The sequence below is a fragment of the Asterias amurensis genome, chromosome 6, assembly GCF_032118995.1.
Source record: "Asterias amurensis chromosome 6, ASM3211899v1".
NCBI lineage: Eukaryota > Metazoa > Echinodermata > Asteroidea > Forcipulatida > Asteriidae > Asterias > Asterias amurensis.
In genome coordinates, this window is record NC_092653.1 from 3,540,955 (window position 1) to 3,565,577 (window position 24,623).

The window sequence follows — 24,623 nt, forward strand, 5'->3', positions numbered from 1 at the left end:
GAGTAGGCATGTGTAAATCCCTGTAAACATATATGTACTCTTAATTGATTAGTGTTCACAAAAGGCCCTAGTAATGTAAAGTAATAAGCGGCGACCGCGCTACAATGGCAGCAAAACAAGTTTTAGGATGTAAATTAAAAAACCAAAATAATAAAAGAATGAATAAAAATCCTTCCCATGAAGAGATGACATAAAAATTCAAGGGATTTTCCCCTTATATTCTAGCTACTCGGACATGTGTGGGAAGGACAGGAAATAGCATAGTTTCCTTTGGAAGGAAGTTCACTGAAAATTGCTTCTTGAAATTCATTTTACTTGTTCAAAAGCCAGCCAGTAATTTTTGCACATATGATAGGTGCACATAAAAAACCACAGTGCCCATCCTCATGCAATACTTTTGGTAACTGATGTCAAAGACCAGTGGTGTATCCCAATTGAGTTTGCATAAAATAACACCTGTGCAAATTTTGCCTTGGACATCAAAGTTGCAAGAACATAATGAAAGCCTAAAGAAAAGCCATGGTGTCTCAGATCATGCTCAGATTCAGATTATTGGATAAAAAATTACCTTTCTCTAAAACTACTTATACTTCAAGGGTGTGTTTTTTCAAAACCCGTTTTATAACATTATCAACAGCTCTCCAGTAGGCCTACTCTTTATCAAGTGAGTTTTTACGGTCATTAACTTGTGGAGAAATTACCAAAGGTATACACGCCTTTTAAAGCCATAAGGAACAGAAAAAGAGAAAAAAAATTCACAGACTTACAAAAAACTTACAGGGTTTACAGAAGCTAATGGTGAAAGAATTCTCTTGAAATATCAATCCATGAAATGCTTTACTTTTTGAGAAAACAGTTAAACAATATCAATTCTCGATATCGAAAATTACGGATTTATTTTAAACACAAGTCATGACACGGCGAAACGTGCGGAAACAAGGGTGGGTTTTCCCGTTATTTTCTCCCGACTCCGATGACCGATTGAGCCTAATTTTTCACAGGTTTATTTTATATGTGAGTTGTGATACATGAAGTGTGGGCCTTTGGACAATACTGTTTACCGAAAGTGTCCAATGGCTTTAAAAATAAATGATATTAATTTTGGCTTTTACACCCTTACACCGATGGGTGTTACGACTGTATACTCAGTACTTTCCCCCAACATCTGTGAATAAATCACATGCATATTACTCAGGTGGGATTCGAACCCACTATCTCGAAATTCTAATCGAGTGTCTTACCAACTAGAGAATCAATGAAACAATCCCGATGACAAATTATTGACGTATTGCTCATTTTATTACATCCCTCCTTGCCACTCACGACAGCTTTTTTCATACATATGCTCGTTTATTGTCAACATAAAATATTTAAAGCACACCAAAATGGCCACTCTTAGATAAATAAGACTAGTGTTTCACAGTAGATCAAAATCATAATTATTTGTTGGTATTACCCTCTTATTGGTTGGTAACAATCATTTAGCGCTCACATTGGAAAGAAATTGCATCATGTGCCTTTTTAAAAATAATATAGAATTAGTGGGGGGGGGGGGGTTCGTTATATGTTAGGTTAGGATAAACATACTTTGTTTCCTTTTTGTTTCCCTTTCCCTTCTTTACTTTCATATTGTAGACTATCAATCAAACTAACCTGTGAAATTAAAAGAAGGGAGCATTTTTGAGATATCGCGAGTAAATGGAATATAGTCTTAAAACAATGTGTCGCGCATGAAACATTTCTCAATGTGAAATTTGTTTGATTCCTTTTCTTTAAAACGACATTCATTAGAAGGGAATCGTTTCTCAAAAAAGTTGTACATTAATATCAACAGCTGCAGATGGAGTCCTTCTTACAAGTAAGTCTTTATGGTCATAACATTTTGGTATAATTCCTAAAGGTATACCCTCCTTTTTAACAATGTTAAACTTTCCCATTTTAAATGTAATACTGGAATGTTTCGTCGAGCTTTGCATTTAATTTAGGTTTGGAAATACTATTTGTGGCTTCCCTGGCATTTTTAAGCATTTAGTTTGGTCATCGATTTCCAAAGCATTCAGTCAAAAAACTTGCATTCAGTCAAAAAGGAATTTGCAGCAATTTTAGTTTTTTAACAGATGACAGCATAAGATTCAATTTTTCACAACGTTTCAACAAGGAACAGAATTATCGTACTTGGTATTGACATGTCCAGATGGTATGCAGGCGTTAATACTGTAATACCCATTCCAAGTAGGCCGATCCAGTAGGCTCCGCCCACAACGCACGTGTGAGCAATAACACGTGGGGCTCCCCAATGCCTTTCTGCACAACTCTGCCGCGCGCGCCAAGATACGCGCACGCATGTCGGACCTCACTGTCGGACCTTCGTTGCAATGTGATTGGTCAATACGCAATGGGGCGGAGCTTAAAGGAACACATTGCCTTGGATCGGACGAGTTGGTCTATAAAAAGTGTTTGTAACCCTTTTTTATAAAATGCATATGGTTGGAAAGACGTTGTAAAAGTAGAATACAATGATCCACACAAGTTTGCCTCGAAATTGCGTGGTTTTCCTTTTACTGTGCGAACTAACATGTTCGCACAGTATGGGAGATGGCCGACCGTGTTAGTCGACATGTAAAGGGAAAACCGTGCAATTTCGAGGCATGCTTATGTGGTTCATTGTATTCTACTTTTACAACATCTTTCTACCCCATGTGCATTTTATAAAAAACGGTTACAAACGCTTTTCAAAGACCAACTCGACCGATCCAAGGCAACGTGTTCCTTTAATGGATCAGTCTATTGATGGCTTCCAAACACAGCCAAAATGTATTTCTATGGGCACACAATCATTTGGACCATTATTCCCACTTGGGCCTTTGTTCAAACTCGTATTCCAGCTCCAGCATAGGTTGTGTAAGTGACTTCAAAGGCTCCTTATGGCCCAAGAAGGGTTGACCCAACTGAAGATGTAAGAATCCAAGCTTAAATTATGCGCATTAGAAGCTAAAGCAGACATAGAAACTTGCACCAGTACTATAACACACTCTCAGACTGCTTCAAGAAAATGAAACCTTGACCCATGCACACAAGTTGTGCCAACACATCTTGAAAAGAAAAGATTGCGCAGACCACCTTTTTCGCTGTCTGTACACACAACAATGGAGAATTTGTTACAGGTAACAGGCTCGAATGGGAGACTTTGAAACGCTAGGTGGCAGCATGCAGATGCACCAGGTTAATTTCCATCATTTACGTAGTTCTGAGCATGCGCACATTACCAAGAACAACGAATTTACCTGACAAGTCTGCTGCCACCTAGTGTTTTGTTGGCAGCCTTTTGTTGTGGGAAAGCTCACTGTGGAGATTTCAACACTTTTCCACCGTTAAACAAGAGTCTATGAAGATGTACTTATCAAAGAGTAAACCAGACATTTTGGACTTAGAATTGTTCCCAAAAATACAAAGCTCTGGAAGTACCATCCGACAGATATTTTACCGCACGATGACAACATCCTGAGATGTTTCATCTTGGGATGACAACATCCTGAAGTAAGATGTCTTCTTCCTGATGTATTTTATCTAAGGATGTGATGTTGACATCCTGAACATAAGTTGTCGACTTCCCGAGATAATTCATCTTGGGATGATAGCATCCTGAAAGTGACAAGAACCCAAGGTAATTTATCTTGGGTTCTCGTCACTCAAGATAACATTCTACTCTCAGGATGTTGCCATTCCAATATAAAACATAAACGACATTCTACTTTGAAGAAGTCGTCATCTCGAGATAAATCAAATCAAGATGTTGTCATCTTACATTTATGATGTCATCAAACTGGAAGAAAACTAAGGATCTCAACAAGTTGGATGGCATTTCCAAAGCTCCATACAAACAATAGAGTGAACTTGGAAAAACATTGTCAGCAGATATCACCTATAACCTAGTCCTGCAATTATGAAGCAACTTGTGAGGCCTGGGCCCAATTTTTGTAAGCCTGTACGCATACAAACTTGCTAAGCACAAAAAATCTTGCTTAACAGAAACTGATAACAGATTACAGGATTTCACAGTGTGCTGCAAGTCCAAAATTACGCACTTAAGTTGCCAAATCAAATGATGCACTGCATTTGCATGAAGCATACAATTTGCACCCTCTAAAAGTAGCACGAACAGGCTGTTACAAAAAATCAAGCTGACCATAGAGCACTCTGCTTACGGGCTGTAAAGGTACATGCTTTAAAGGTAGGGTCATAGATTGGTTAATACTCCAAGAACTACGGGCCATAAAATGTACTTGGTAAGAAGCATTACAAACGGCTGTTGATAGTATCACTTATTTTGAGACAGGACGACCTTCAAAGTATATGGTTTGGAAAAAGATTTCATCCAAAAACATTTGAATCGGAGAAATAAATTCAAGCATGCACTTATTTTCAAATTTCTGTGGGTTGGTGTCCGTTTCGCGATCCCTACGGCCAGAGATGCAGTCGGTAATCGCTGTCACCTTGCGTTTAATGTAGATGGATTTGACATTCATGTGAGCATACCAAAACTTAATGCTGTTTTCTCAGCAAGTACACACCGTATTCAGCTGTAACTTTCACATTTGACTTGTATTGTATCTTTGCTGATGATTTTGCTTTTAAGTAAGCATTACACATTGACAAAAACCCAATCTATGACCCATCCTTTAAAGGCAGTGGACACTATTGGTAATTGTCAAAGACCAGCTTCACAGTTGGTGTATCTCAACATATGCATAAAATAACAAACCTGTGAAAATTTGAGCTCAATCGGTCATCAAACTTGCGAGATAATAATGAAAGGAAAAAACGCCCTGCCACACGAAGTTTTGTGCGTTTAGATGGTTGATTTCAAGACCTCAAGTTCTAAATCCGAGGTCTCGAAATCAAATTCGTGGAAAATTACTTATTTCTCGAAAAACTATTGCACTTCAGAGGGAGCCGTTTCTCACAATGTTTTATACCATCAACCTCTCCCCAATACTCGTCACCAAGAAAGGTTTTATGCTAATAATTATTTTGAGTAATTACCAATAGTGTCCACTGCCTTTAAAGCAGCACCATGAACTTAGGCTGTGTACTTGTCAAGTCAAATGATGCATTGCATTTGCACGAAGTAAATAAAGCTGGAAAGGGCATTTTCAAGGTCATCTCGAATAAACTGGAATGTGTGAGGCTCTGAAACCTTCAACATGTTTCAGTGACGTTTCCTCGTATGAATATAAATACTTCTGCCAAAAAACAATACTGAATAACTAATGGTGAATATCATAGACTGATACCTCAATCAGCCATCTTGGTATTCCTTTGCAATTTCGGTTTGTTTTATTGGTACATCCTTATCTCAACAGCTTTATCCTCAACAGCTTTTCTTTGTAAATTTTACCACATGGCTGAAACATGACTGATTTCTCTCTATCCATAGACCTCCTGTTTTTCCCACCAGTTGAAGGTATCTGCAACAACGTCAGTGCAAAAACATTGTATCTGAATTTTGCAAAAACATTGCATCTCGATTTCGCACAAACATCATATCTTGCACGAAAATGCTCAGTGCAAAAACATCTGGCAGCAAATTGTTTTGTGTGTAAATGTAGGCCATTTTAAGCATGATACACACTTTGACAATTTCAAACTTGCCCAGCTGTATGTAAGTACTATTTTATGAGCTACAACGTTTTCGCACTGACAATATATAAATAGTATGTTGATCTTTGAAACAAGGGAAAAACTGTCAATTCTTCACTCGACAACATCTGCTATACCATCTTAGGTTGAATCAGACTTGGCCTCAAATACTTTGTCCATTTGGGGATGAGTGCATTCTAAATGTCTGTGCAAATACTTGATTGTTTTTTAAGTCTACATTCTTCAAACCTGAATTCATCACAAAGCAGGTCATATTCTGGGTAACTGATTTTCGGGAATTTTAGTTTATTGCAAATTTTCAAATTTTGTCCCTTCTAATCTAAACCAATCATTTTTTTCCCTCAAGATTTATGAAGTCCTGGAATTTACTCGACTGTGACCCGCCCGATCTCATTTGCTAAGTTGTGGATTTGTGCCACGAACCCCTTCGTCGGTTGACCGGTGTTCTGTTGTGCAAACTTTTTGTTGTAACGATGCTTTATTTTGGCGCGTAGTTTCTTTCGCTGGCGGTCGAGAGACTTGTGACTGTCCCGGAAGCGACGGATTTCTTCAGGGGAGATCTGCGGCTCGTCATCTGATGAACACGAACCCTGGAAACGGGGTAACAAGAAGTATTAAAAGTTAAGACAGAAGAAAACACTAATAATATTGGAGTCTTTGGGCAGTGGCAAACGGGGCAACTGTTGCAGACAACCAACTGCAGTGCATGCAACAAGACGACTTTGGTAACACATGAGTCATTTTTTAAACAATGTCTTACAATCCCCAAGAAAATTATGAGAACATTCACATTCATGTGACATCATATAGTGCTTGTACCCTCCAATAAGCTATACAAGGCGACCAAACAAAGCAAAACACTTTTTAAAGACAGTGGACACTATTGGTAATTGTCAAAGACCAGTCTCAGTCTTCGCATAAAATATTAAACCTGTGAAAATTTGAGCTCAATTGGTCGTCTAAGTTGCGAGATAATAATGAAAGAAAAAACACCCTTGTCACACGAAGTTGTGTGCTTTCAGATGCTTGATTTCGAGGGAGCCGTTTCTCACAATGTTTTATACTATCAACCTCTCCCCATTACTCGTTACCAAGTGAGGTTTTATGCTGATAATTATTTTGAGTTATTACCAATAGTGTCTGCTGCCTTTAAGAAAGGTTTTCGAACTAAAAACTAAAAAACCCATTAATGTAGCACCTTATAGTGGTTTACAAGGTGCAGCCACTACCAGAAACACATCTCTTAGCCATAAGTGTACTAAGGTTCTTTTCACACAACACAACACAACACACTGGACATAGGTCTTTACGTCTCATTCAAAGCACAAACCAACAAGGGTTGAATGTCTTCCTCAAGTGTCAAGACCAAGACCCAACCCGCACTATGCTGATAAGAAACACCAGGCCCCAATTTCATAAGGCTGCTTAAAGACACTGGACACTGTTGGTTACTGATAAAGAGCAGTCTTTTCACTTGGTGTATTTCAGCATATGAACAAAATAACAAACCTGTGAAAATTTGAGCTCAAATGGTCGTCGAAGTTGCGAGATAATAATGAAATAGGAAAAAAAACACCCTTGTCACACGAAATGTGTGCTTTCAGATGCTTGATTTCGAGACCTCAAATTCTAAATCTGAGGTCTCGAAATCAAATACTTGGGAAATTACTTCTTTCTCGTAAACTACATCACTTAAGAGGGAGCTATTTCTCACAATGTTTGATACATCAACCTCTCCCCATTACTCGTTACCAAGTGAGGTTTTATGCTAATAATTATTTTGAGTAGATACCAATAGTGTCCACTGCCTATAGGCAGGAAAAATTGGTTAACATTTTTCTGCTAAGCACAAATGAACAAGTGGTTTGTAACCTTATTCTGGTAAGCATAATTTCATTGTGCTTAGCTATTTTTTTGTGCTTAAGAGCCCTTAGCTTGGTTCCGTTATGCTCGATCGCTTTGCCATGACACAAGAATACATGGAGTTATAGCTGTATTTTAAATTATTCCCCTACACCAGACAGAAAATTATACAGATTGGAGATTCTTGCAGAGTGGCTTTACAATCTCCCAATGACAACAACATTGCTTTTTTCTCTCTTTTTTTTTTCTTCTTTTTCTCCAGAAGACGATCAGAGCATACTGATCGAAACGTCACATTGAAAACAAAGGTTCTTTTTAGAACCACGCCAACTCATTAGAGATAGTCATTACATGGTGTTACCGCAAACCTTTATATATCAACATTTGCCAAATGTCCTTAGTTCTTACCTCTAACATATCAAGTAAAGTAGATGTCCAGCCAACAGCATGCCTGAGCTGAGCTTCTGTTGAACACTGACAGATTTTTTGTACTTGATTGACCTCCTCCGAAACCTAGCCGATAAAATACAACATTGTAATAAGAACAATAACAATTATGAGATGTTAGTTTTGCATCAGGGATACCCGTTATCCTTGATGTAAAATTAACATCTCATTTTCCAATAGAATTTTCCAAGAGAATTTCCCATAGAATTTACCAGTTTTCCCTCATCCGAATGGGAAAAACAATTACAGGTCTCCAACCTCAAACTAAAATATGTGTAAATTGCCAATGTTATTTGATACCCTTCCAGTGCAAAATTCTCAATATCTGACGACTGCCTTTTTCAGGGCGAAATTTGAAACGCCATTGGATTTCAACAACTGTAGTTGTTGGGGAGGTAGTGCCTTCTGCTCTACCGGCCAGGCTTTGGACTGATGATACTAGTGCTGGGCGAATAGTGAAATTTTGTTATTCGGATACCGCTGGCCAACTATCCGAAATTAACCGGATATTCGAATAGCTTTTTCGCCGCAAGAGGGCGCTATTTAAAAAAAAATCTTTTCTTTTTTTTTTGCCGCTAGAGGGCGCTGTTCGTTTGTAATGAGATCTTATGGGCGGATTGATATTAGTTTTAGACAGTGTCACTCGGTTCATTCATAAAAATGACCGGATCTAATTTAAAGATGGCGATTTGCTTTTTGTTTTGATCGTGATTGACTCTACGTGAAGGAAAACTTTTGTAATCTTTGAACAAATTACGTGTGAAATGTCATTGTTTTAACTCTTCACGGAGGTGAGCATAGTTAAATACTTACTTTATGCAGTTTTATGCTGTCTTTTAATAGAAGTCTCATAAGAATTCAGACAAAACATTCATATCAGTTGTCGACCGACGTCCGTGGATATTCGGATATTAAAGAATATCCGGTTACTCGGTTGTAATTACAGAATTATCCGGTTTGTAAATAGGTATTCGCGCCCTATGCGGATATCCGGTTAAGAAAAAAAAGGCATCCGCGGTTACGGATAGGAAAACCTATTCGCCATTAACCGGATATTCGAATAATTCGCCCAGGCCTAGATGATACCCAAGTCTACCTCCGTATGGACTGTAAAAGGGGTAACGGGAAAAAATAATCGTAGCCCACACCTTGAAGTGGCCTTCCGGCCTTGTGTGTCTGGTGACTTGCATCCAAAAAAACCTTTTAAAAAAACTGTGGGTCTTTGCATTCAGAGGAGGAATAGTTTGTTAGTCGTTCAAATTCAAGGCTGTTTTGATTAAATTTTATAAATGTCAATAATGAACCAAAACAAGTTTTGGATGTTGAAAATTTTGCACTTGTAGGGTATCGAATACAGCAGCAATTTACACCATCATAACATCAGATTAGAGACATATCATTTTTCCCCCACTCACATACATGTAAGGACTCTTTCTATTGGTGAATGAGTACATCACAAAATTGAATAAGTCATTTCCCTACCTCTCCAATTAGCTCCATGAAATGGGGGACTTTTGCAACGCTTGGTGGCAGCAGATCTACCAGGTAAAATCCATTGTTTTCGGTAACACGGCATGCTCAGAATTATGTAAATAGTGGAAATTTATCTGGTAATTCTGCTGCCACCTAGCGTTCCAAAGTCTCCTGTTGGGACCTGGGCCCAATTTCATAGCGCTGCTTAGCGGCCAATTTTGTGCTTACTGTGCAATTTCTATTTCATAGCGCTGCTAACCGTAAGCACACGAAAAAGCATGCTAACCTTCCGGTGCTTACCGCACGAAAATAAATGACGTCACAATGCAAATCCACGGTAAACACACAATATGGCCGCCCAATTTTTCTGCTAACCTGTAAAATACGCTAAGGCTTAAGCAATTTTTTCTGCTACAGTAAGCACGCAAATTTGCTTACCGTTAAGCAGCGCTATGAAATTGAGCCCAGATAACTTTCATGATACGTACCTCCTGCGTTCCCTCACAGTGGGCACAGTCCAGTGTTTTACCGCCGTCACACTTGGAATGATGTAGAGACAACAACCCCTCGTTGGAATGACACGTTCTATCTACACAGATCTCATCTTGATCCTCCATGGAAAGATCCTGACCACAAGATCCTTCATGTAAAAATTCACCTGCACAAAACAAAATCAGGTTGGGCAATCAGGATGGCGCATTGGTTTCTCTCCATGTCTTTCACCACTGTGGACCTCGGTTCGAGCCCAGACCGGCGACTTGCTGGGTTGGACTGGGTTTTTGGACTGGGTTTTTCAGTCACTTCCCGACTGAGTGGCTTTCATGGTGTAGGCTTTAATATACTTTTCAGGCCTTATAATTTACAACTTATCCAAGAGCAAAAAAGAAAATGGAAAACAGAATAGCGTAGGACAAATATTACACAGGTGGCTCAAATATAAAATTGAGTAACAGTCACAAGATTAACAAAATTGACAATTTAAGCTGCTTACTGGTATCCTATTTCTGCTAAGCAAGTTTTTGTTTTCTATTCTAGGCTGTTATATCAGGTAATACAAAGGCAACTAACTGGGTAAATTCGGCACCCATGAACAAAGATATAGACAAAAAGGAACATCGCCAACTTAATCTGGAGGTCTTTGGTTCAAGTACTGATCCAGTCAAAGTTTCTTTGTTCAAACCCAACCATTATAGGCTTAATAAAATTGAGCCCAGATTACAACAGTTTGCTCGTTTAGAAACATACCCTGTATTGAACCAGCATCTTGGTCGTGATTACATATCCCCTCTGAGCACGCAACATCCGAACTCTCTCGTGAACTATGACCGCAGTCTTCCCCGCAATCGATACCACTGGAGTAGTCGGCGTCGTTGCGACACGAGTGTAGCTTGTCGTCTGCCGTTGACTTGAAGTCTGTGTCGCACACCTTGCAAGGAATGCCCATGTTGTCATTCTCATCATGCTCACACTGCTCAAGAAAGAATAATAATTTCGGAGGCTAAGAACCTTACTCGAAGCTTAGAAACTGAATTTAGGACGTGGCTAAAACCGGATCAAGCTTTGGCCCCTTTGGCAACCAGCTCCATCGCCCAATCTTACAAAACCTCAGAGCATAGCCAGAGATCAGAAGTGCTTAATTTTTCTGCAGAAAGGAAAACTTGAGGGCCCAGAGAAAAACATTTGTGGCACAGGAAAGAACCAATAGACAACACACCTCTTCATGTACTAGCCACTTGTGCCAACATTCAAAAGAAAATTTAGCTATTTAATTATTTTCAACCTTTGGTCTTCAAGAAAAATAGCACACGAAACATAAACATAGAACAGAGTTCACAAAAAAAGTCCCAACCAGAAAACAGTACTTATATTTGCTTTACATAGCCTCTTACCAAGAGTGGCTTTCAGCCTTTTTTGGGGGCATAACAAGAAAAGTATTTGACAGAAAAATGATTTCATGTCCCAAATCAAAGGCTTGCTAGTTTTGGGTGTTTGGGTGTTTTGAGACACGCTACACTCTGGCTAATATAAGTAACTAAGAGAATAAGAGAACCACTAAGGAAAAATAAATTTCTTTATGCCCGATGCAAATTAAACATCCATTACACAAGGAGTTCTTACCACAAACTTTCCTTCTCCGCCGCCCTCCACCTGACACTGATGCTCCCCCTCTTCAGCCTCGTTGTATAAAAGCTGCAGTGACCTCTGACCTTTGCCCTCTGACCCCACAGACTCTGCGGCGTTCTTGTTCTTCTTGCGGGCTTTGCGGCGCTGTTTCTTCTGGTCTCGTTTCTGCTGCTTGACCCGGTCGGCTTCTGTGATCTCCTCGCAGACCTGCTCCAGTTTGGACATACCTTGCTTGGCTTCCAACGCCATCTGATTATGAAAACACATTACTTAAAATCAAAATGATTTCACAGGAGTGACAAAAAAGGATTGTGATCAAGATCTTAGGAGGTATACAATGAAATTGTATTATTTTCACCTTTTGATAAAAGCTGGGCTATAATAATATTAATAACTAATTCTTATAGTGCATTTTACAATAACGTACCAATCGTTAATAAAAATTAATAACTAATTCTCAGTTTGTCTCTCGACTTTCACTAAATTTTACGGGGCCAGAGCTTTTGCAGCAGCAGCAGCAGAATTATTGAATAGTCTTCCGGACAACATAATATAACAAGCTCAATGTTAAAAAAACATTTATTTTTGCAATAGCCTTCAGTTCTTCTTTCTGTATCAACTAAATTTTGCTTTTGTAATTACTTCACATCTCTTTTAACCGTTACCTCTCTTTTTTTTCATCTCAAAGCGCATAGAGACTTCTCTGTGATTGTGATATGCGCTATCCAAAAATGGTTCATTATTGTTATTATTAATGCGCTTTACGCAAGTGCCCTGGGGCCGATTTCACAAAGATCTAAGATTGATCGTAACTGCAAATCAATCATAGTTGCTATGAAAATGGTGATGTCACAATACAAATTACTATGGTGATACTGAAAAATTGTCTTGCGATGAATTTTATTGCTTTGTGAAATCGACCCCTGGTCATTGGGCCCATAACATTCCGGTAATATTTCTCAGCTCCCTTGGGAGTATACAACCCTGGTCTACCATAGCACTCTAAAGGCTTTTTGATACACAAATATCTACGATTCATTATGTACCCTCCCAGGTGCCCATTTGTACCCCTATGTGAAGAGAAGCAATTATAGCAAAGCATCTTGCTCAAAGACACAAGTGTCATGACCGGGATTCGAACCCACACTCCTTGACTTAACCACCAGAAGTTGAATTTGATGCTCTTATTTGTTTGGCCACAAGAAGCATTATCGGTAAAGTGACTTGCTTCAAGGACACAAGTGTCATGACCTGGATTCAAACCCACACCCCGATGATTCAGACCTTAGAACTTGAGTCGGATTGACTAGACTTACTTGGAATAAAGAGCACAAGTAATCAAATATTACAGAAACATTTTTGAGTAAAGTTATATACTGCTAGGATTTATGTACCAAGGAGGTAGCTGTTTCAGTGACTGTTTCATGTCAGACTTACCTCTAGTGCTTTTTCCAGTTTCTGGACGCCCACATGAAACAGCAGCAGCCATGTTTGTTCCTCTGCTCTGAGACTCTGCCATATTTTGTGCAATCTCTCGTAGATGTGGATTCCTAGACAGGTTAAGACCTCCTCCTGGGCTATCTCAATGGTTTTGGCGTGCCGCTCTCTCCGTCTTCAAGATTTCATGAAAACAATTTTAAGTAACAATTTTTTCGTTGACTAACTTTGGATTGACATCAATATATATTCGATTGCCAACGACCTACATACGTCACCAGGGGTGCCTTTCGCTACTTGCTCAAATCCCCCCCATTTCATTCGTTTTGTGTTTATGTACTTGTTTGGTTAAAAGTGTTATAACATTACTGTGACAATACGAAGTTATATAATGTTTCTATTCTCTTCTATCCCCAATTTGAGGCTCTACATGCGAATGGCGGCTGACCAGACAAGGGGCGGATAGACACCTCTATTCAGTTCTTTCAATCGAACAGAGCTAAAACATATTTTCAAATATGCATTGCCAATAAATATGTTAAAACTTTATTAACCCAAAATCATGGGACATTTTTATCAATTTCACTGTTTACAGTAGGCGGTGCTGGGCGGGCCTATCCAAAACAAACACATTTCACCCAGCACTCTGAGCAAAATACACTGTGCTGCCCAGTACAGATTTCCCCCAGATGGCGCACTTCAGCAATGATGGCCCCATATCTAAACAGAGAGGGGGGTTAGGTCCCAGAGTTGTGTAGATCTAACCCTTTGATAAAATGGAGCCATCAGGGCCCATTTCATGGCTCTGCTTACCGCCGAATTCTGTGCTTGCAATCACGACTCCCTGTTTACAGGCAATCGATGAATTAGTGCGCTAGCCTTGTAAGCGTAGAATGCTTAGTAATGTGGAGTACGCACATGCAGAAGCCAAAATTCGCCACCAACCCATAATATACACTTGCCGTAAGCACAGAATTCCCTGCTTCAATAAGCGCCGATTCTGTGCTTAGGTAAAGCAGAGACATGAAATAAGGCCCAGATGTCTTGCCGACAGCCTGTACTAGGCTCTACGGCTTCCAAGGTTCTGAGGTTCCCCCAATCAATTATTTTGGCTAACTTGAGTGCCAGTAACTAGTGGAACCTTCCTGCAAATGTGTAGCTCCTGCGTTAATTCCGCACTTAAGACTTTAAACAAATTCATTATACTCACATTCCATTGAGTTCTGGCTCCGCTCTTGCGATGAGTCGCCCAATAAAGTCTGTCTCGCATAAGAGGTGTATATGCTTCTCTAGCGGACAGCAACGTATACCCTCATAGAGGGCGCTACAGTAACTCTTCTCCTCGCACGGCTGGACCTCTCCGACCAAAATGCTGTATGCACGCATCACCTTGGTCTTACACTCGCCGCAGAACCTTATGAAGAAATTAGAGGACATGGAATATTGAGATGATGGTTTTGGCAAACTCTAAAATTGAAAAAAAAGTTTTATTTTGTAGCCCCTCTTTAAAGGCACTGGACACAACTGGTAATTCTCAACGAACAGTATTCCCGCTTGGTGTCTCCCAACATGCATAAAATAACAAATCTGTGAAAATTTGGGCTCAATTGGTCATAGAATTTCCAAGAAAATAATGAATTAAGAAGAAAACACCCTTGTTGCACACATTTGTGTGTTTTCATATGCCTGAGAAAGGCTTCTGGCCTTAAAGCCATTGGACCCTTTCGGTTCAGAAAAAAAAATAAAAGTTCACAGATTTACAAATAACTTGCAGGGTTTACAGAAGGCAATGGTGAAAGACTTCTCTTGAAATATTAGTCCATGAAATGCTTTACTTTTTGAGAAAACAGCAAAACAATATAAATTCTCGTTAACGAGAATTACGGATTTATTTTTAACACATGTCATGACACGGTGAAACGCGCGGAAACAAGGGTGGGGTTTTCCGTTGTTTTCTCCCGACTCCGATGACCGATTGAGCCTATATTTTCACAGGTTTGTTATTTGATATAGAAGTTGTGGTAAACAAAGTGTGGGCCTTGGACAACACTGTTTACCGAAAGGGTCTAATGGCTTTAAGACTCAAGTTTTTTAGAGATTTTAGTGAGAAATAACCTACTTCTAAAAAAAAATATGATTTTCCAGAGGGAACCGTTTCTAATGTTTTATAACAGCTTTTATGCTACTATATATTTTGAGTAAATACTGATTTTGTCCAGTGCCTTTCAGTCGATTTCAAAGACGGTTTGTAGAATACTGTCAGGCTACAACAACAAAACCATACGTCACACTGCCTCTAGCTACCGGCCAATCTTGGTGGTCTGGTTGGTATGACACTGCTCTAGAATTGCAAAGGTTGTGGGTTAAAATCCCTTTTTCACAGAACTCGGGGTAAGTACCAAGTATACAGTGCTAACACACATCGGTGTTATGGGTAAAACCAAAAATGAGTATTCTCCATCCATGATGAAAATTTAACACCTGTTAAGATTACTTAAATACTCAATTTTTTCCATCTGTGTCAATACACACTCTGACATACAGATTTTTCATGGTAACTATGCGTTCGTGCAAACAATACTTACCTGTGTTTCCGCAGGTATGCTTCTGTTGTACTGTGTAGACTCGATGCTTGGACGAATGTCACTTCCTCCCTGCAAGGTCTCTCCATAGTGTCCCATACATCAATCCAAGTTCTAGATTCACAAACATGCAAAGAGGATCAAATAATATACACTTCCTTCACATACATTTTGACTCCCAAAATCATGGAGAAGATAGATGCTTGTCAGTGCACAGCGCATTTTGCCAAGGGGTCAGTCGACCTAATTCACATGATGACATTATCGCAATAATATTGGTTGCGGCCATTGGAAATAAATGTTTTGTCCTTTCGGTGGGATGTAAAGCCATTGGTCCCATGTAATGCATGTAAAAGAACCTAGTTACACTTATAATTAAAAGGCAGTGAACACTATTGGTAATTACTCAAAATAATTGTTGTTCCCATAAAAACTTACTTTGTAACAAGCAATGGAGAGCTGTTGATAGTAGAAAACATTGTGAGAAACGGCACCCTCTGAAGTGACATAGTTTTCGAGAAAGAAGTAATTTTCATCAAATTTGATTTCGAGACCTCAGATTTAGAATTTGAGATCTCGAAATCAAGCATCTGAAAGCGCACAACTCTGTGTGACAAGGGTGTTTTTTCTTTCATTATTATCTCCCAACTTTGATGACCGATTGAGCTCAAAATTTCACAGGTTTGTTATTTCATGCATATGTTGAGATACAGCAAGTGAGAAGACTGGTCTTTGACAATAACCAATAGTGTCCAGTGACTTTAAGAGAAGGGGTTTGCCATGGTGTTTCTAGCAGTGGTTGCTGAGTATGCCGCAGCACCTTGTAAAAACCTAAGGTGCTACATAAAAAGGCCTCATAATCAAAAAACTTCAAAAACTTGTACAGAAATATATCATGACAAGGGTTTAGAGACAACTGTAGATAAAGTGTTGTGTAGCTAGGTTATTATTATTATTATTATTATTATTATTATTAAAGTATCTCCAACTTACGATATGTGCTTTGCCTTGTGGTTATCTAATGAATGCAGTAAACACCTTCGATTCTTCTTGTTCTTGTGTAGCATGTTGACTAGATCTTCTAACTTTGACCTGAGAACACAGATTTTAAAGAGGATTACTTATTGCCTAATCAAACAACTTTAATCATGATGGGGTTTTTTCACAATAAGGGATCAATTGTAATACAAGCTATTTAAACACCATCCCACCATTCCAAAAACTAGCAGCACAGATTGATGTTTGGAACATTATTGTTTTGGCAAAGGTTAATAAAAATCACAGTTGATAGATTTCAAGCTCTGTGTGTGCCTGAAAAGCCCTGGAGGGTGTGAGATCTTATCAGCGTCAAACCACAGAAAGCTCAGCAGGGGAGTAAAAACAAACACTGGGACAGTCTGGTCCACCACCAGAAGAAAACAGACCGGGAGAGAAACTAAATAACAATTCATCCCGACTAGAAAACCACGACCGGGACAGACATCCCTGAATATTCCCGGGGATAGTTTTGACAAGGTGCCTTAATACCGCGTCTAGTAGGCATAAGTTTTGCAAAATTTCTTGCATGATTGGTCAGTGAACTGCTAACTTAACAGCATAGAAAATTAAGATCACTTGAAGCAGCTCAAAGCCAGAAACACAAGTTGCCGATATAATCCCCTAATTCTTCCTTAAAGTGAGGTTTGCATTAGCACCATGTGTTAAGGTAGGTCTCTTCTGAGTAGTGTTGGTTCTGAAAAGATCTCAACGTTTCTATCAGTATGCTCTGATCATCCTTAGGAGAAGACATTAAGTTGTCAACCGGCGGTTCTTTTAAGAACCAACACTCTACTCACAGAGACTGACACATGGTGCTATCGCAAACCTCACCAGGGCCCAATTTCATAAAGCTGCTTTAAGCACAAAAGGTAGCTAAGCGCAACACAATTTTGCTTACCAGAATAAGGTTACCAGCCAAGCTACCATGTCTTGTGTACAATTTGTGACTGGTTTCCTGCTCATTTCTGCTTAGCAGCAAATTGGTAAGCAATATTGTCTGCTTAAACAGCTCTATCAAATTGGGCTATTATTATACTCCCACCATGCAGAGTTTCAAATCCTACTTAATGCTTTCTTACCCATGTAAGTGGAAGAGGTTATACAATTTTCTTGGATCGTACAGCATATCTGTTACCAAGGAAAGCTCTGAATGCCCTGTGATCACCAGAGGTTCTAGCGCCCTCACATGGTGTTGGTCCCTCAGTCGGGAAAACAGCTGCTCCATACTGAAAACAGAGAGTCAAATAAAAAGGGTGAGGAGAAACACAGTTTTTTTAAATTTCAATAATTCTTTGGGGAGTTACATACATGGCTTCAAAGGCCATACTCCAAGCTTTAAGTTGGTGTATGTTGGAGCTCTGTAGCATTTTTGCAATCTGGAGATTAAACCCAACTATAAGCGTTAAAATCACTTGTTTTTGTTCAAAATTACATGAGAAAGAGCTTTTTAAACATGTGCAATGAACCAAGAGGTCGTAAGGTTGTGTGTTAAACACCCAGTAGCAACAAACACCTTCCAGCCAGAGTAAGGGTCTAAAATTGGGACCAGCTGTTGTTCTTGTCTCTTAGAATATCATACCAATATGCAACATTAAAACCGTGAACTCATGTACAGGACACGCACAAACAATTCTCAGCTGATGAAAGGTTTCGCTCGGCCCCAGCGGCCAGTCTATCCAGGACCGCTGGGATGGGCTAATCACTTGTGAGTGTGAGTGCATGATGGGACTGCGCATTATTAAACCAATGTGCGTGCATGATCCGTTGCCCATCCCAGCGTCTTTGGTTAAAGCAACGGCGCTGGGGACGAGCGAAATGAAAGGTCTTCACTGACCACAATGAGGGCGCTATTTGGGGTTTGTGACATCATATACAGAGGTCTATCTAGGTAATTTATTATTATACAAATATTGAGTGGCTCAGAGTGGAATGAGAGTTCGCCTCGTGAAATGGAACAGTTAAAATTTTACCGAGCGATAATATTCTTTCATTCCACGAATTAAAGCCAATCAATATTTGTTTTATATAACTGACATATAGAACCTTGTCGTTTGATGTATTTTAAAAGTATAACATTATGAAAAATCACACAAATTACTCACAACCAAAAATCATATCGTGCCGCGTAGCGGCAACAATGTACAAATCGGATCACAACCTTTTGCACAGGTGCTGCTTTGTTTTAGCAGAGGCGCGGCGGCGTTGTACTGCTCAAAAACATTGGGAACAAGGATGATCCTAACTGTTGAATGGGAAATGCTATTCCCCATGGGCGAATAGGTCTTTTTGACCGCCGGTGCGGATGGGAGTAATAGTGAATGTCACGTGAAGTAAGTTCCACCAATCAAATGACAAGGATCTGTATGTCGGTTACATAAATCAATATAAACCACAAGGGTAAATTTTTCAATGATTTTTTGGGGTTGTAACAAAGAACTGACTAGAGTGGGATTCGAACCAACGACCTCCGGATGAACGTGCCGGAGGCCGTTGGTTCTAATCCCACTCTAGTCAATTCTTTGTTCAACCCCCAAAATAATTCATTCTACATACCTTCTCCTGCATCCCACACATGGTACGCTCTCCTGCATGGAATGACCGAATAACTCTTTACTTGGTATCATCAATGCTGCTGCCAGCTCATCCCGGCTAAGATCGCTAAATTTCTGCAAATTAATCAAAACAGAATTATTACCTCAAATGAGTTTATTACTAAAGATCGCTCCTCACATCTAGGCCAGGGTCGGATTTAACAAACCTCGAGGCGAGTTACTCGTCATAACTTTGGACTAGCCTTAAAGCAATCACACCACATCAGTTAACAGTATTGTCCAAAGGCCCACACTTTGTGTATCACAACTTCCTGTGAAAGTTTAGGCTTATTCGGTCATCGGAGTTGGGAGAAAATAACAGGAAAACCCACCCTTGTTTCCGCACGTTTCGTCGTGTCATGACATGTGTTTAAAATAAATCCGTTATTCTCGATATCGAGAATTGATAACTGTCTTAATGTAATTTGTAAATCTGTGAACTTTTAATTTTTGTTCTGTTCAGAAAGTGTTAATAACTATCTTTGTGAAATCAACCCCTAAATTCCACCTTTGAGAGGGCAAAGCCATTTTAATTTTGCAAAGAGAACCTTTATTGAAATATCTTAAAGTCTATGTGAGTATGGGAAACTTTTGAAGGGGCATGAAGGCCAAGACCAGGGGCAAATGAGACCATGGCCTCTATGGTCTGCATGTAGTTTCAGGCCTGAAAATCCAACAACATGGTAACTAAACAACTGTTGGACTCTGATTATGTTGGTAAGCACGATCCCATGGGGATTTACTAGAATCCTTCAAAATCCAACACACTAACTTAAAGTCACCTGGAAATAGATTTTTTTGTTCTTTCAAACATAAGAGTATATGCTTACGAACAATAAAACAATTTTTTTAGCAATTGTTTGTCAAGATTTATATGTTTAAAAAATATATAAAGTTGTTTGGGGGGCTGACTCCGCCTACCCCTTTTGTGACGTCAATCGAGGCAGACTTTGCCTGCAATGCGAATAGTAAACACACGTGCAAAGAACATGTACGTCCAAGTCATGAGTTGGTACATTTCAAAAAGTGTTTTTCTGCATTCAGCAGCAATACACCTGGTCGGCATTGCCGGTAAAAAAGAAAAACAAGTACAAACTCACGATTTGGTCCGTATATGTACTTTGCAATTGTGTTTACTCTAAGCATTACAGGCAAAGAACTCGATTGACGTCACGAACAGCGCCCTCTCGGGTCGGGGTCTACGCTTAAATTTGTAAATAACATAAGAACTGATTTTTTAAAACCTTAGTTAACTGTTTATTCACATTCCACTCATCAAAACACATATGTTAGTGACAAAAGCTTTATTTTGAAAAAATACCACTTCCAGGTGACTTTAACACCCAAACTGTTGGACTCTGATTATTGTGGCATGCCTGATCCATGAGTTCTTTACTATACAATTCTTGCCTTGTAAAAATATAATCAGAAGAATATAATAAAGAATTCAATATAAATGAGGATTCTAGTTACTTACCTCGATGAAGGAATCAATCTCTGTGTGTTTGTTCCTGCCTTTCTTGTTATTGTGATCACACTGATCATACTCTATGTCAGACATCTCCATTACCATCTGAAGGAAAAATAAAGTAAAATTTTAAAAAGTTTATCACATAAATTGTTTTGTCATCATTTTGTCAACATGGAATGACAGGTTTGAGTTTGAAGAAATATTCGGAAAAGTTTCCATATGGCGCCACTACTTTTCATTCGTTATGAAATAATATAATACGCAATTTACCTCGATGAAATATCCCTTTTTGTAAAAATGAGTGAAAAAGTGGTGGCGCTATATGGAAAGAATCCAAAACTCTGTCATGGTCAGTGCAACAAGATCAAATCTCCTAATTTAGTATATTGGTCCTCTGCTCACATTGCTTTTGTCTGTCATTTATACTGTTAAACTGTATACAAAGGAATTGACTTATTTGTTGTACTCAGACAGCGAATGTCTTGCAAGTTGTTTGATTCATCTGTGCTCAATTTCATGGCTATGCTTACCCTCGTAACCCTTAGGCGCCAACAAAGAATCAGCGCTTACGCTTGCATCAAGGAGGGTCCTACTACTTGGGTCAACTCGCCGTCAACTCGCCGTCAACTCGCCGTCAACTCCCCGTCAACTCAACCAATACCAATTTAAAATCCACTAAAGAGGCATAGAGCTGTAAAGTATTAGCTAAACGATTATTTCACAAGTTTTGAGTTACATTCATGTTATTTTACAACATTTTGTTGAGATTTGTTTTTGTGAAAAAATGATCGTGAAGCTTTCGCCCGCCATCTTGCTTTTTCATAGAGATTGCACAACATGGACAACAAACCCAAAGGGGGCTTTCCTGAAAACAGAATAGTCTTAGCCCAAGACATCAATTAATGGTACCGCATGGTGTATTGTGTACTGCGCTTCATGAAAATTATACTCTAATGACTTGGTTGGGTCAAGACTAATCCATACCAGTAGCGGTTGATTTGACGGCGAGTTGACAGCACAAGTGAGTTGACGCCCGTTGATGGCAAGTAGTAGGACGGGCAATGAAGCAGGTTTGATGTGGGGTTTTTTATCAGGGAACTTTTGCTTATGATGTTATAAGCATGTCCAGCTAGGGCAGACATTCGGGGCTTGCACAGTTTGCAGAGATTTATAAATAGAGATTTACGGGTAAAATCGATGTTTAAGCCCTGTTCATACAACAAATAAGTGAGTTGAGGGAAGAATTTCCATATCCTGCCAACTGAAATAAATTATAATCTATTTTAGTCAAATGAGATATTCCTTTCGGTAAAAAAAATGAGTGAGGGAAGAGGTGGGGGCAGGATATTATAGGGATAACTTTCCGTTGGCGCCATCGGCGATATCTCATTGAGGTAAATTAGACTATATATATTATTTCATGCGAATGAAAAAAGTGGCGAGGCCACTAAGGAAATCTTTTTTAGTTGAGTTTTTATAATTAAAAGTTTTTACAAAAAATAAAAATTACAAAAGAAATTTAACTAAACTTGCTCAGCCCAGTCTGTCAGTTTAAAAAACAAATAAACTTGATGATTTGATACTCATGTTAATACAGTTTAAGTTGCATATGCTACTTAATCATGAATGTACTCTTTATAGAAACTACCACATAAAATAAAAACTATGCCCCATACTCAATCAAATAAATACCCACCGTAAGATTGTCTGCAGTCAGGGGTACTTGTCTACGCTTAAACTGGTACGGGTTGTTCACTTCACACGTCCCCACTTTGGGACACACTCCCACCAACTTTGCCATTCCCATTGGTTCCATCCAGTAACTCCTGAGATGGGTCAAACAACCAAAGAATAAATGTGAGCAGTCAAATGTCTTGATTTATGCTTATCGCATGACTTTGGGGTGGTTTTTCAGAGTACGAATCCTCCCCAAGACGTCAACGTAGGAAGTTTTGGACACCTATTTACTTCTGTGCCCAGCAACACCTCTACGTAAAATAAGATTCATCCGAATGTTAATATAGTGCAACCGATAACTGTTAATTTCAAGTAAATGAAGCAAACTTATCAATAATGTTGTGTTGATATACCTTATTCTATTAATATTGTAGAAAACTGTGCCTTTAATTTATCAGATGTTGAGTAATTTATAGTAGCGGAGTAACACATTTCCTAGTTCATTGTGAATCGCCGTTATCGTCCGTGCGCCATTTTGTCGCACAAATTCATGTGTTCAACATTCTTTCCTCAACCGATGCGCTGATTGGTTAGTCTCCGTTTCCAGCACGCAGGGTGACCATGCACAACGGCTATCAACAGTCGTAGCATGATTTTGTTTCTCGTGCCCTGGGACCCCCTGCCGCCGCCTGGTATGGGTGCAATTTTGTTTATGTGCTAAACTCAATTTCCACTGCCCCAGTGCTTTCCGTGGGGTTTTCTCAATGATTCTCTAGCAAAATCGATTCGTAATAAAGGAACTGGACATCGGGTAATATTGTCAAAGACCAGTCTTCTCAGCCTGTGTATCATGAACATGCACAAAATAACAAGCCTGTGAAAATCATGGACTCAATGGTCATCGAACTTGCGAGATAGGAAGAAAAAAGGCAATTGCCACACGAAGTTGTGTGCTTTCAGATAGATGCTTGATTTCGAGACCTCCAATCTAACTTTGAGGTCTCGAAATCAATTCGTGGAAAATTACTTCTTTCTCGAAAACTACGTTGGGAGCTGTTTCTCACAATATTATACTAAAAACAGCTCCCTATTACTCGTTATCAACATGATCGAGTAAGGCTTTATGCTAATAGTCATTTTTGAGTAATTACCAATCTACATCTACAATCTACGCTGCCTTTACTCAGCAAAGTCCACTTCTGGATGTAAAAGCTGAGGTGAAGACTAAGTGTGCGTGAAACAGGTGGAAAGTTGTGCTTAGAAAATAAGTGCAATACTGTCCACTGCCTTTATAAAAAGCAATCATGACTGAATTGTTGAGGATGGCAAACAGAAGCAACAGAAGTACAATGCGCCCCTTGGTGTTTGCAAAATGCAACCGGTAAATTCGTGAAGGCTCCATGAGAGCAGGGAGGCCTACCACAGTCGTGCCTAGTGCGACGTCTGTGTTTTACTATTGTTTTGTTCAAGCCCCCCCTTTTTTTTAAAGAAAATAAACATTATATATACAGTCTTCTTTTTAGGGCCTACCTCTGCGATTTCCACTTTCTTGGCTCTGCTTCTCGTTCCCTCAAGTGCCTTTGAAGAGCTTCACTGACGACGGGCGGACCAAAGTTACGCAAAGCCTGCTTTGGTGGTGGTCTCACCGGTTCGGATGGTTTATGTAACTTTTCTTCAGCCATTACCACTCAAGTTTAGGTTTCTTTATCATTGTTCCATAGCCGACATTAACGTCAACATAAAAGTTGTTGCTTTTCCTCTCAAAATGGAAGTTGAGGGCAAGTGAGAGAATAATGTACAAAACACGCGCGAAAATAGACGCACGCGCTGTGTGCGCAGTCAAGATTTGCGCGCCAACGTTGAAAAACCATTGAAAAACGAGACGAACAAGTACGGCGCACGTGCTTCAAAACTTCCCGCCATTATTAATCTTTAGCGCTCGGGTGAAAACCTCGTGTACTGGTGGTGATGGTAAAAGCCAGGTAGCGGGGAGCCCCGAGTGTTTCTGTTTGTCTCCATCACAAACTATACAACGTGAGAGCTGAAAATCCTCCAGCAGTTTTAGGGCAGCAGCTTCACGGCCTAAATTAAGAACCAAATTTTATTTGGGGAATCTCGCACTGCGTTCTCGATGTAATGTTAAAGGCACTGGACACTATTGGTAATTACTCAAAATAATTGTTAGCATAAAAGCTTGGTAACGACGAGAAATGGAGAGCTGTTGAAAGTATGAAACATTGTGAGAAACGGCTACCATGA

General features: G+C 39.4%; 1 protein-coding gene across 1 annotated transcript; it reads right to left on the minus strand.

The window, feature by feature from the left end:
• Positions 1-1,262: 1,262 nt before the first annotated feature.
• Positions 1,263-24,133, minus strand: LOC139938401 (gametogenetin-binding protein 2-like). The gene is made up of 14 exons (XM_071933906.1): positions 23,895-24,133; positions 22,384-22,513; positions 20,694-20,789; positions 19,179-19,291; positions 17,705-17,851; positions 16,581-16,679; positions 15,591-15,701; positions 14,216-14,419; positions 13,006-13,180; positions 11,563-11,817; positions 10,690-10,912; positions 9,933-10,102; positions 7,933-8,037; positions 1,263-6,251 (listed from the first exon to the last, which is right to left on the minus strand). The coding sequence occupies exons 1-14, from the start codon at positions 24,044-24,046 to the stop codon at positions 6,027-6,029; spliced, it is 2,205 nt and encodes a 734-aa protein (XP_071790007.1). The 5' UTR covers positions 24,047-24,133; the 3' UTR covers positions 1,263-6,026.
• Positions 24,134-24,623: the final 490 nt, after the last annotated feature.